Below are 12,986 nucleotides of genomic sequence, written 5' to 3' on the forward strand. Positions count from 1 at the left end.
CCAATGTGGTGGTTTCAGCAGAATGGAGATGACTCTGGCGCCGGACACCCGTCACCCTCAGATGCTTAAATACCAATTTTGGGGCTTTTCACTTCTCTTGTGCTTTGTGCCACGCGGCTCTTCTCTACTGGGGTGACCTGGTGACACCTTAGTGCTGACCGTGGAGGTCTGGAAGTGACTGTTCAACAACAAACAATAAGTTTCATCGTCACCATGAACAAAAATATTACAGGTGAATCAAATTAGTTTAAAATTTTACAAAAAGTCACAATTGTTTGGCACTTTGACCTCCTTGAAGCAAACAAAATCATGTCCAGCCAAGTTCCTCAAGTCTTTTCAGGGTCTGCAAGAAGATAAAATATTTAAAACCGTATTCTCACCTCACACCCCCACTGTCCCAGTGCCACAGCTCCCCGCCCGCTCCTCCACTCTGCCTCGCTTCCTCTTCTATCGTCACTCTGTAGGAAGATGGACCGGGCCAGGGATGCTTCTCTTGTGCCCGTTCCGGAACTATTGGGGCTGTCAAAATTGTTGCAGGTAGGAAAGCCTTCCAACCTGGACAGACCTTTGCACTTGACTGTAGGGGGCATGTCAGGTATAAAAGGGGTGGTACACGGGAAAGCAGGACACTTGGTGGGAAGCCAGAGTGTGCAGCAGAAGATTGACTCCCTCTCTGAGAGACTATGCAACAACTCGGGCCCACGCTGCAGTACCCCAGGCCCTGTGCACACTGACCATGGGAGACTTGAGGTGGTGTGTCCGGCCATCCTTACTACCAGAGCACTCACCTGCACTGCTCCGCTACCGGCCGTGAGTGTTCGGCCTGGAACTGACCAGGGGGACCGTCGTGGACCTGGTACCTACACCTCTGGCACCAGCGCTGTTCAGCAACATCTTCTAGTGGAGGCAGAGACTGCGACACTTGGTGGACTTAGCCCCGGCAACCCGCTACCTCATCTGAGATGGCCAGGAGATGCAATTTCAGGAGACAGTGCTTCACCTTCCTCCAGGATCAGGCCATAGACTTCACGCGCCACCGTGGGATTCCAAGCTTCCACCGCCTGGAAACCATCAGACTGATAAGTTTACCAGTTTCCTACCCTCATAACAAGCCCAAGTTTATTCCCCCCTTTAATCTTGTCTCTCCCTGCGTGGAGTAATCCCTGTAATAAACCCGTTAACTCTTGTTCTGCCTCCTGCTCGTCACTGCATCCCGCGTTCCTGCTATCTTACAACTCTTTGCCTCTTATGTTGCCGACTTGGCTTCAAGTGATGTCCTAATGTCACAGGTGAGCACACATCACTGCATTGCAAGACACCAAGTCCGGTAGCGAAAAGTGAAGGCTGGAGATGGAAGAGGAAAAAGGACTGGAGGAAGGAAGCGGAGGACCGGGCACAGAGCTATTGCATCAGCATAGGTGATGACATTACCATAAAGTTTCCCATCTGTAACCTGTGGTTCGCTGAGAGGTCAGCTCCGACGCACAATCCGGTAAAAGACAACAGTGACCAGGTTCCTCTGGGAGCCTGAGAAATGGCTGCCACATGCAAGGAATTCACCAGGCAGGAAAATTACCTACTGCCAACCCAGCCCAAAGTAGGGGATGAGAGGTACCTCTCTCATGGATCTTCCCTGAGGTTTTCCATTGACTTCTCTGGGTTGTAATTCTGTCCCATGAACCCGACATGTCAAAAACAATAAGAAAAATCGGATAAAGATGAAGTTTTCCGTTCAGTCTTAGCAGGTGACCAGAAGCCATCTCAACTCTGCTACATCTGCATATGAAGCATGATGACTGAGACTTGTAGTTCCACTGCAGCCAGCGAGCGGCCGGCCGAGGTACACGGACCAGTTATCTTCGTCTGCAGTCTCTTTTACCCACAGAGGAAGACAATGGCCTGATCAAATGTGGTCACCTTGAGGGTTCGGCTAATTAATGCCGGCAGATCATTAATATCCCATGTAGATAAAGGTGCGAGATGCGACTCACGGTGTCCGTGCATCCGAATAGCGTGCCAAAAAGATAATGGAAAATGTTTAAGATCAACTTTTCTGATCCTGATTCTTGAATTTCAATCACTCCATGAACGCTGTCTGTGGCCGGAGGGGCTGCAGATACCGCACAGAGGTAAATGGCCTCCGGCGCTGGTGGCAGGACACGTTGGCAGAGCAGAGGCAGGGGGGAGGATTACATGCTTGGTTAAACATCAAAATGCATTGAAAATATGGAGCTAACCAACTTATGAATCCCTGAATCAGCACCACCACTGTCCATGGGTCAGTTCTGGTATTGAAGAAAAAGAAAAAATGCCAGCTTACCACCTTGGTGTGTAACAGCGCAGACTCCAAGCGGACCACTTGGTAATGAATGAAAAAATGCAGGATGAATCCAGCTTATAAAAAGGCTTTGACAAAGACCACAGCTCATGTTCGAAATGCATAGCTGCGCATTTGGGTGCCATGTCACCATTTTTATGAAATTGGAATAAAGACAAGCCTTTTTATCAGCTGGACTCATCCTGCATTTTTTTAGTTCTGGTATTGCAGCTCAGCTTAATTTAAAGGGAAGGCACCGCATTTGTAGATCATTAATAAATCAATGTAATGTAGCATAACATGCTGTTATAACCAAGTTTTTATTGCATTTGAAACATATTTTGTATGTTATATGAGTTTAAAGAAGGCATCGGGGGCTGACATCTTGTTTTCACAGTAGCAGCACGACACGATCAGTGTCATAATACGGCACCCCACGGTCATAGGAGATAACAGACAGATGCCGACCATATCTATTGTAATAGAACTATCACTGTTGTGAACTGGGCATGCCTCTGTGGGCTGCACAATTCAGAGTAGTGGGAGTGTTCTGCTGGCATATTCATGGAGCCCTCGGATCTGCGAACATAAGCACTACTGCTTCCAGCAGAACAGATCCTAGATTGAGGTCTGAGGGGAGTAAAATGCAGGAGAAAAGTATGGGCAGAATAGTAGAGACATCAAGGAGGAACAGTGTACCATTAGCATTATTGGACCAGGAGCTGTCAGCTGCTGGGGCAGGAGCTGTGATTAATCCCTTCATAAGATAAGAAAAGTAGTTGCTGGTCTGCAGTGAATGGCCAGGCATTGTGGAGGGGGGTGAGATAATCATGTAATCTGGGTGAGAGAGACTGATGGGAGAGAGAGAGACAGTAATGGTATGTGCACACGTCAGGATTTCTGGCAGAAATTTTCCTGACAAAAACCTGACATTTCTGCCAGAAATCCGCATGCGTTTTTACCGCGATTTTACCGCGTTTTTGACTCGTTTTTTGTGCGTTTTTTCCCAAATGCATAGAATTGCGGGAAAAACGCAGAAAATCCGCAAAAATAATGAACATGCTCATTTTTTTACCGTGCATGTGCACAAAACATGCAGAATGCATTCTAAATGATAGAATGCATATTGTATGCATTTTTAATGAGTTTTTATAGCATTTTTAGCGTGCAAAAAGCGCGAAAAAACCTGAACATGTGCACATAGCCTAACTGCTAGTGATAGCAGATCACAGGGCAGTCTCACACAAAATGGCACTGCCCTGTGATGCTACTCTTCATTTTGCCCCAGGAAAACTAGAACACCCAAAAGGGGAGGGAAATGGTGATGTCAGCAGTTACTGCCCCAATTTTCCAGCTAACAGTAAAGCTGGTAAGTCTTACTATAGCTGCTTGAGGTCTAAAACGGAAAAATGGTCCCCCTCGTGGTAAATATATATTTGTAAGAAAATATATATTTTTCATATAGAAATGTTTGCAAACAGTGCAAACACTGCATTAATACATTTTAATTACTATTTTAAGCTTAATTTCACAAAAATAACAAACTACAAGAAAACTGGTGGCACCTTCCCTTTAAGAGAACAGGGATAATTTGCAATACCAAACACGACATGTTCACTGTGGTGGCGCTGTAACAGAACGCAGCCGTATTGTATTAATCCTTGACAAATCATCTGTTCACCCAGAAACATGTAAAGGAGAAGACTACAAATGGAGAAGAGAAACATTGTAAGGATTTTATATCAGTTATTCCACAATTTATACAATTCTGCTAGTTGTTATAAAAACAGTCAGTAAGTCTGGTGTTTAATTCAGGATGTAACCAGCAGAATAGTGAGTGCAGCTCTGGAGTATAATACAGGAAGTAACTCAGGATCAGTAATGTAATGTATGTACACAGTGACTGCACCAGCAGAATAGTGAGTGCAGCTCTGGAGTATAATACAGGATGTAACTCAGGATCAGTAATGTAATGTATGTACACAGTGACTGCACCAACAGAATAGTGAGTGCAGCTCTGGAGTATAATACAAGATGTAATTCAGGATCAGTAATGTAATGTATGTACACAGTGATTGCACCAGCAGAATAGTGAGTGCAGCTCTGGAGTATAATACAGTATGTAACTCAGGATCAGTACAGGATCAGTAATTTAATGTATGTACACAGTGACTGCACCAGCAGAATAGTGAGTGCAGCTCTGGAGTATAATACAGGATGTAACTCAGGATCGGTACAGGATAAGTAATGTAATGTATGTACACATGCAAATTGCCTGTTCAGAGAGGAAGAGGACTTGAACTCTATATAGCGCCAACTGTTGGAAGTAGCGATCCTACAAGTCACAATCAACCCTTTAACGAGTCTTGCAATATGACAGGATAAAAGCCAAATCAGAATCTCAATTTGCAGACACGGTGTTTCGGGCTATTGGCCCTCGTCAGTGGAAAGTATGATATCTGATTTGGCTAGGTGAGAGGCTCTGGACTGGGGTCTAAGGGGTAAGGCTTCTCCTTGTGGAGAGTGACATTCCATCTCTGGCTTGTCAAGGTAAGGAGGCTTATTTTCCATGCAATGCTCCTCTGGGAAATTTTATATGCAAATTACCTCTTCAGAGAGAAAGAGGACGTGTATGTACACAGTTACTCCAGTTCTGACACCGGCTGAAATCTGTCAGTAATTAGAAAGCAATCATGCCACTTAGTGACAAATAATATCAGCTGATTCCACTGATGGCCTATAAGAAAGTGTCCCATTACGAAGGTGCCACTCGATAAACATGTTATGATGGGGAAAACCAGTGAGCCATCTCAAGACCCCAACAACCTTATTGTTGCAAAATATCCTGTTGACATTGGTTACAGAAGAATTTCTAAACTGAAGGCTCTAGTGAGCACTGCTGAGGCCATAACCGTGAAGTGGAAAGAACATCATTTTACCATAAACTGGCCATGACCAGGTTCTCTCACAAGATTTCAGACACAGGAGTGAAAAGAATTATCAGTAGAGTCATTGAAGAGCCAATGACCACCTGTGGAGAGCTGCAGAAAGACCTGGAATCAGCAGGCACAATTGTTTTACAGAAAACTATAAGTAATGCACTCCACCTCCATGGCCTCTATGCATGCTCACCACACAACCTCATTGGCCTGTATGCATGCTTAGCATGCAATACTCCATTTCTGAGAAAAAAGCACTTCCAAGCACTTTTAAAGTTTACTCAACAAGATTTAGACAAGCTGGTAAAATACTGGGAGAATATAGTCTGGTCAGATGAGAACAAAATTGAACTCTTTGGATACCATAACATACCATGTTTGGAAGCCAAAAGGCACTAAAACCCTATACCAAAAGTGAAGTGTGGAGGTGGGAACACCATGGTGTGGGGCTGTTTTTCAGCATACGGCACTGGCAAACTTCATATAGTGTGGAGGGAAGTATGAATGGACAAATGTACTGAGACATTCTTAATAAAAATCTGCTGCCATCTACCAGGATGATGATGATGATGATGAAAGGAGGATGGATATTTGAGCAAGACAATGATCCCAAACACAAAGCCAAGGAAACTCTCAATTGGTTTAAGAGAAAGAAAACAAATCTGCTAGAATGGCTGAGCCGATCACCCGACCTGAATCCGATAGAAAATATATGGAAGGAGCTAAAGCTCAAAGTTTATAGAAGGAGCCCACGGGTGTGGAAGAATGGGCAGAAATTATACCTGAGCAAAGCCTGCGACTAGTTTCTCTATATAGAGGGCGTCATGAAGCTCCATAACCAACAAAGGCTTTTGTACAAGGAATTAATTACATTTCAGTAATCGTGTTCAATACTTTCCTCTGTATAATTTCTCATTATTACACAGAATTTATGAACATCTATGGGGATTTCTTTCCTGTGTGAAATGGATGAGTTGTTACCGACATCTGGGGAGAATTTCATGTCAATAGCAGCTTCACAAATAGATTTACTTTGAAAATTTGTGACGTGTTCAGTACTTCTTTCCTCCTGTATTTCCGCTCAACCAGGCTATGTAAGAAGACTCGGGGAGCAAGGGGATATACATTTCATACCTCTCTACCTCGGCTTAGACACAGTTCCCTGGTGCCGGTTCGCACTGCTCTGCATTTTACTAGTCACACATTGTGACCTCTGCTACATATGTACAGTGTTGTGTAGACTCTGTGGAACCCGGTAAACAGACGTAAAGGACAGATATGAATAATCAGCTCAGGCAAGAAAATCTCAGCTGAGCTTGGCGAATTGTGACAGATCCGCCGCCGCCTGTCAGGATTGACGAGATTTAATTGCTCTTTGTTGCTGTTTGATTAATACGTTTGGAGCCATAAATTGTCTTGTTACAGTTACTCCAGGGAAAATGCAGGAAAAGAGTTCATATTCTTTCAACTGGAAGGATGACAGATCTGTGAATGCTGAATGGATCTTTCACATCTCCCCTCGAAGAAGTAGAATATGGAGCTTCATTGGGAGATCTGCGGGAAAACGCGGCGTCAAGCAGAGAAAGATATCAGAACCACAATCCACTCTGTGTACTAAACATTTCCACTCTACAAAGTGCTAGGACGGAGGAATTCCTCCTTGTGTGAAGGGATGGAGTCACTTATATAATATCTAATGCCTTTTGTCAGAAACTTCTCCATTATTTCCACATGGGAACCTCAAAAGAAGTTTCAAATGTTGTTGAAAACTTTTGGAAACTTTTTGAGTAATTGGGTTGATGGTTGATCTCAGCAAGCCGATTCACAAGATCCTGATCCAGGGATCACATCAGAGATCTAATGCCACCGGACAGGAGCCCTGCAAAATACAACCTGCCTGCCGGCCTCCGGGGCACCTGTACTGATTTGCAGACATGGCGCGATGTCGACTTTGTGGCTTGATGCAGAAGAGGCGCCGGGGATGTCGGTAGGTAGGAGGTGGTGTGCTGGTCTCCTGTCTGGGGGCCACAGATTACTGCCATCGCCACTGGATCGGGGTCATGCAAGTTGACTGACTCATCTCTTTTTGGCGGCAAATTAAACAATTTTTTAGAACACGTCCCCAAATTGATACAAATAAATGTAATTAATTTATTCATATTCCGTTTGTTTACGTTTGTATCTAAGTATTTTTTTCTTTTAGGTGGCTCCGAAAAGTTAATCAGCGCCTGTTCACACACACATACTGCAGGACAGTGGTGACATCCTATACAGCCACACTGATTCATCAGATGCACAGTGATACGGATGATTTATATGGAAGGATTTACAGAACTTAATGTTCACAAGAACAGCATAGAATAATGGATAAATTTATGATCAGGGGTCCGAGCGATGGAGAACAGGGGTCCTTTGCATGTCATGTGAATAGGGCATAGACACCACTTCATCCACTTCTTGATCGCTCGGTCACGTACAGTACAATGGGTGCTCTCTGTACGGTGGGAGCCAGGCTCGGACTAGCCCATAGGGTAAGAGGGTACTCCCCCGGTGGGCCCCTGTGCAGATCTGGCCCCCCAACCCCACTGTATGAGAAGTACTTGGCATAATTCACTTGATTCTGTATAGAAAAAAGCAGCGTCTCATCATTCATTAATCAAACTACCCAGTTTATTATTATATAGAGATATAGGTAAATTTGTGAACAAAGTTAGTGTAATATTGGTATGCAAGTGGGCCCCCAAAGTCAGTGTTACTGGTGGGCCCTTGGCACCCCAGTCCGACACTGGCGGGAGCGTTGTACCACCACCTACATAGAGCGATGGTGACACGTACACTATTGCTGTATTTACATGGTGTACTCAGGAGCTCTAATCTTGGGGTCCCAGTGTTTGCTCCCATTTGACCATTCAATAACGACATACCATGTATTCAGCGGCCATGTCAGAAGTCTGGAGCAGCCGATAAGAAGTTGGCAGGAACGGCCTCCTACCTACCAGCGCCTCTACCGATTAGTGCTGTGGGTATGAAGCCACAATAATGATGTTGCGCCAGATCTGCAAATCAGTACTAGTGCCACCAACAGGTAGGAGGCATTTTGCAGGGCTCCTGCCCAGTAGCAACAGATCTCTGACATGATCCCTGGTTTAGGATCTTGTGAATCGATTCACTCAGCTGAACCACCAATCCCATTACACAAATTTATGACATTTGCAACTTTTTTTGAGGTCCCATAACCATGGCGAAGTGATGGAGAAGGTTCTCACTACAGGCAGGAGACATTTGTAGGGTTAATATATAAGTGACTCCAATCCTTCACATAAAAAGGAATTTCCTGTCCGACCACTTCATTATATGAATCCTCCAGAAAGGTGTTTGGACTTAGTGGCTTCTGGTTTTGAAGTTCCTGCCATGTTCTCTTAGTCATGTTCTTCCCAATGTGATCCCCAATCGATGACATTTGGCCAATCTCCATGCGCAAATGAATCTTAATAACAATTTTTTTGTGTGGTGCATCAACCTGTAATACATCTTGATAGGGAAATCAGGGACCACCTTAATGTATTCTCATAATTCATTCATGTGACTCTGAATATGCCCAGGCATGATCTCCCTGACTCAGACCGATACTGCTGACTATTGATTAAAGCTGTTTACGGGTGAGGCCAATCTAGATGGGACTTAGGACCTCCAACACGACATGTGTTGAACCCAAGTACCCTCTTGTGCAAGGATCACCTGTCTCCAGTTCTGCCCTTATTAGGGATAAACATGATGGATTAAGAATGATCTCATATGTAATAAACTGTTGATTTGTGCAGTACATGATGTATACGCCTACTCAAAAGTGTATATAACTGAAGGTCCTTCCTGGAATTAAAGGCTTGCGGTTAGATACAGATTCATCCCTGTCTCTGTCCGTCATTCTCCGGAGAAACCTCACCCATTTGGCAGCCATCCAATATCCCTGAGGGTCTGACTTGCAGACCACCCCAACAATCTGTTCAGGGGACTAGAGATCCCATTAAAGATCATTCGGTCTCACAATCTATCATTGCTCCCTGCAAATGGAACTGAATGAGTGTAGATCGATTTGGTACATTAATAATCATTGCTTATTGTGGCAGATTTTTATATGAAGACCTTGAGCTTCTCATTCCCTGATATCAGACCCAATAGATGGGAGAAGGAACCTTAATGACATGTAGTAAGAAAGTAAGACGCCGAGCATGTGCTGCTACAGTGAAAGGGTTAGTGAAGCAGGAGGGGTGTACTGGGATTCCCAGTGACGGGAGGGAGGGAGAGGAGAAGATATAGCTATTGAATATTGCTTCTTAAATCCTTAGTACTACACACATCTCCTGAGCTGCTCTTCTCCCTGACTGACACACAGACCTCACAGCCCAACAGCCTGGAGTTAAGTTGCTCCTTGGTGAACTTCTTATCTGAAATTCTCAGCTTTTTAATCTATTCTGAAGGATTCAAGCTGATCCAGAATGAAGTGTGGATCCAGAAGAAGTTACTGTGGCATGAGAAGGAAAAGTCTTATGTGATTGAGATCACCTCCAGCTTTATATCCAGTCACCAGCTAAGACTTGCAATATGACATCTTGCGATATTGTCTTCTTGGAGATACTTCGGAAGAGCTGAGACATTGACCATGGAAATTACTCTTTCGTTTTGTCTTCTGGTCATACAAGAAAGCTGAGACAGACCGATGAGTAGGACATTTGGGTCACTTTCTGGCATCGCATCTCCTTGGACAAGCATGGGCACCCCACTGCCAGCAGTATGCTCTGGGCTGCACCCCACATCTTGATGCTGTGCAGGGTAAGAACCTATTATGTAACATAGCAGCAAATACCAGAAGGTTTTCACATCCCACTTGGTGGGGAACGTCTAGAGAAGCTCCCTAGTTTTCAGGTTCTTGAGGTCTCTAGTTTTAGGGAATTTCTGGGCTCCCACCATATGGAAAGCTTCTGATAGCAGGTAGCTCTGGTGGTGTGGGTGGGGAGTGCAGCGGGGGTGGAAGGGTGGAAGATCAATGAGTGGGAAAGTTTCAAATATAGTCTCATCATCATCAACGCTGCATCGCAACAGAAGACTATAGTAACAGGTGTGTTACACCAATGTGCGTTACTTACATTTACATTAAATTAAGTAATTTGTTTTGAGATAAAAATAGGAGGACCCATCAGCTGCCAAAGTGAACAAATAAATTAGTTCTAGACTCAAATTATATTCTAAATTTAAAAATAATAAAAAAATAAAAGCTAAATAATTTGATTAAAGTTAACTATAAAAATATTTTGAAAATTATTTTAAAATAAATGTTACAAAAAAAATGTTTTTTTTTGCCAATTCTCAACTTTTTTAGGGGTATATATATATACACACATTTATATATATATATATATATATTTTATTATTTTTATTTATTTATTTGTTTATTTCCTGCTACCCATCCCCCAGCAAAAAAAGAAAAACCTTTTGAACTTCTAACTATCCATTCAGTAGTCTGGACTCCTTCTTCCCAGTGTTTGCACATTTATCATCATTCTGCTAGACTAGATTCACTGACATCTCTTTGATTTTGCAACGATCTTTATTATTATTATTATTATTATTAATAATATAATATTTTGATATTTTTGTTGCATTATTTTTTTATATTTTTATTTTATGTTAGAGAAAAAAAAGACATAAAATAATAACTAATGTGAAATGGAATGAAATTTGTGCAGAAATGTTTTTCTGACCCTTATTCTGCGGGGGTGATATTTCCGGCATTGTTATTTTCTGTGCCCCCCATTTTCTGGCATTAGCTATTGCTCCGATGCTGCCTTGATTAGGAAGTAGCAGTAAGTGATTTCCCAAGACGGAGATAGAAACACATCAGGCCGGTACCCAGATTTTCAGTCTCCTAGCAACAGCGTAGAAGACGTGAGACCCAGCAAAAAAGTGCGAATGTGGCACAAGTGAGGAAACGTCCCTCTCATGTATCAGCTGCACATTTCATGGATCAAATTATTCCCTGCTCTTTTGTACATGTGAAGCCCCCTCTTCCCGGCTTAGAATGGAATCTTCCACTAAAAATATCCAGGTGGAGTTAACCCTTTCAGACTGATGCTGAATATTATCCCAAAAGCGTCGGCAGACGGCAATAACAAGAAGAAAAGTCCAGGTGATTCCTCAGCAGCCCAGTGATAACTGCAGACATCCCTGTATACTCGTGCTCTGCTTTAGTCGATGTTTTCCCTCTTTCTACATTATGTAAAGTTCCAGATATTAGAAAGAGATGGAGGAATATTCAGTCTCTCGCAACAATGTGACAAACAAAGGAGACAGTTTTGCTGACGACAAATAAAATAATTGAAAACGTGCACAAAGATAACAATAATAATAATTAATAACATGCACACACTAGCATACATTTATACACACACACATGTAGATATATACAGTCATGGCCAAAAGTATTGACACCCCTGCAATTCTGTCAGATAATACTCATTTTCTTCCTGAAAATGATTGCAAACACAAATTATTTGGTATTATTGTCTTCATTTAATTTGTCTTAAATGAAAAAACACAAAAAGAATTGTCCTAAAGCCAAATTGGATATAATTCCACACCAAACATAAAAAAGGGGGTGGACAAAAGTATTGGCACTGTTCGAAAAATCATGTGGTGCTTCTCTAATTTGTGTAATTAACTGCACCTGTGACTTACCTGTGGCACCTAACAGGTGTTGGCAATTACTAAATCACACTTGCAGCCATTTGACATGGATTAAAGTTGACTTAACCTCTGTCTTTTGTCCTTGTGTGTACCACATTGAGCATGGAGAAAAGAAAGAAGACCAAAGAACTGTCTGAGGACTTGAGAAACCAAATTGTGAGGAAGCATGAGCAATCTCAAGGCTACAAGTCCATCTCCAAAGACCTGAATGTTCCTGTGTCTACCATGTGCATTGTAATCAAGAAGTTTAAAGCCCATGGCACTGTGGCTAACCTCCCTAGATGTGGACGGAAAAGAAAAATTGACAAGAGATTTCAACGCAATATTGTGCGGATGGTGGATAAAGAACCTCAACTAACATCCAAACAAGTTCAAGCTGCCCTGCAGTCCGAGGGTACAACAGTGTCAACACGTACAATCCGTCGGCGTCTGAATGAAAAGGGACTGTATGGTAGGAGACCCAGGAAGACCCCACTTCTTACCCCAAGACATAAAAAAGCCAGGCTGGAGTTTGCCAAAACATACCTGAGAAAGCCTAAAATGTTTTGAAAGAATGTTCTCTGGTCAGATGAGACAAAAGTAAAGCTTTTTGGGCAAAGGCATGAACATAGAGTTTACAGGAGAAAAAAAGAGGCATTCAAAGAAAAGAACACGGTCCCTACAGTCAAACATGGCGGAGGTTGACTGATGTTTTGGGGTTGCTTGCTGCCTCTGGCACTGGACTGCTTGACCGTGTGCAATGCATTATGAAGTCTAAAGACTACCAACAAATTTTGCAGCATAATGTAGGGCCCAGTGTGAGAAAGCTGGGTCTCCCTCAGAGGTCATGGGTCTTCCAGCAGGACAATGTCCCAAAACACACTACAAAAAGCACTAGAAAATGGTTTGAGAGAAAGCACTGGAGACTTCTAAGGTGGCCAGCAATGAGTCCAGACCTGAATCCCATAGAACACCTGTGGAGAGATCTAAAAATGGCAGTTTGGAGAAGG

The 12,986-nt window shown here is 43.0% G+C and overlaps 1 protein-coding gene across 1 annotated transcript in view; it reads left to right on the forward strand.

The window, feature by feature from the left end:
• The first annotated feature begins 9,577 nt into the window (after positions 1-9,577).
• TUNAR (TCL1 upstream neural differentiation-associated RNA) overlaps positions 9,578-12,986 on the forward strand; it is a 48,441-nt gene continuing 45,032 nt past the window's right edge. Inside the window, exon 1 of the mRNA XM_069745669.1 lies at positions 9,578-10,086. Coding sequence (XP_069601770.1) covers positions 10,048-10,086 — 39 coding nt within the window. The 5' untranslated portion in view covers positions 9,578-10,047. The remainder of the gene's footprint in view (positions 10,087-12,986) is intronic.

The sequence above is a fragment of the Ranitomeya imitator genome, chromosome 1 (assembly GCF_032444005.1).
Source record: "Ranitomeya imitator isolate aRanImi1 chromosome 1, aRanImi1.pri, whole genome shotgun sequence".
NCBI lineage: Eukaryota > Metazoa > Chordata > Amphibia > Anura > Dendrobatidae > Ranitomeya > Ranitomeya imitator.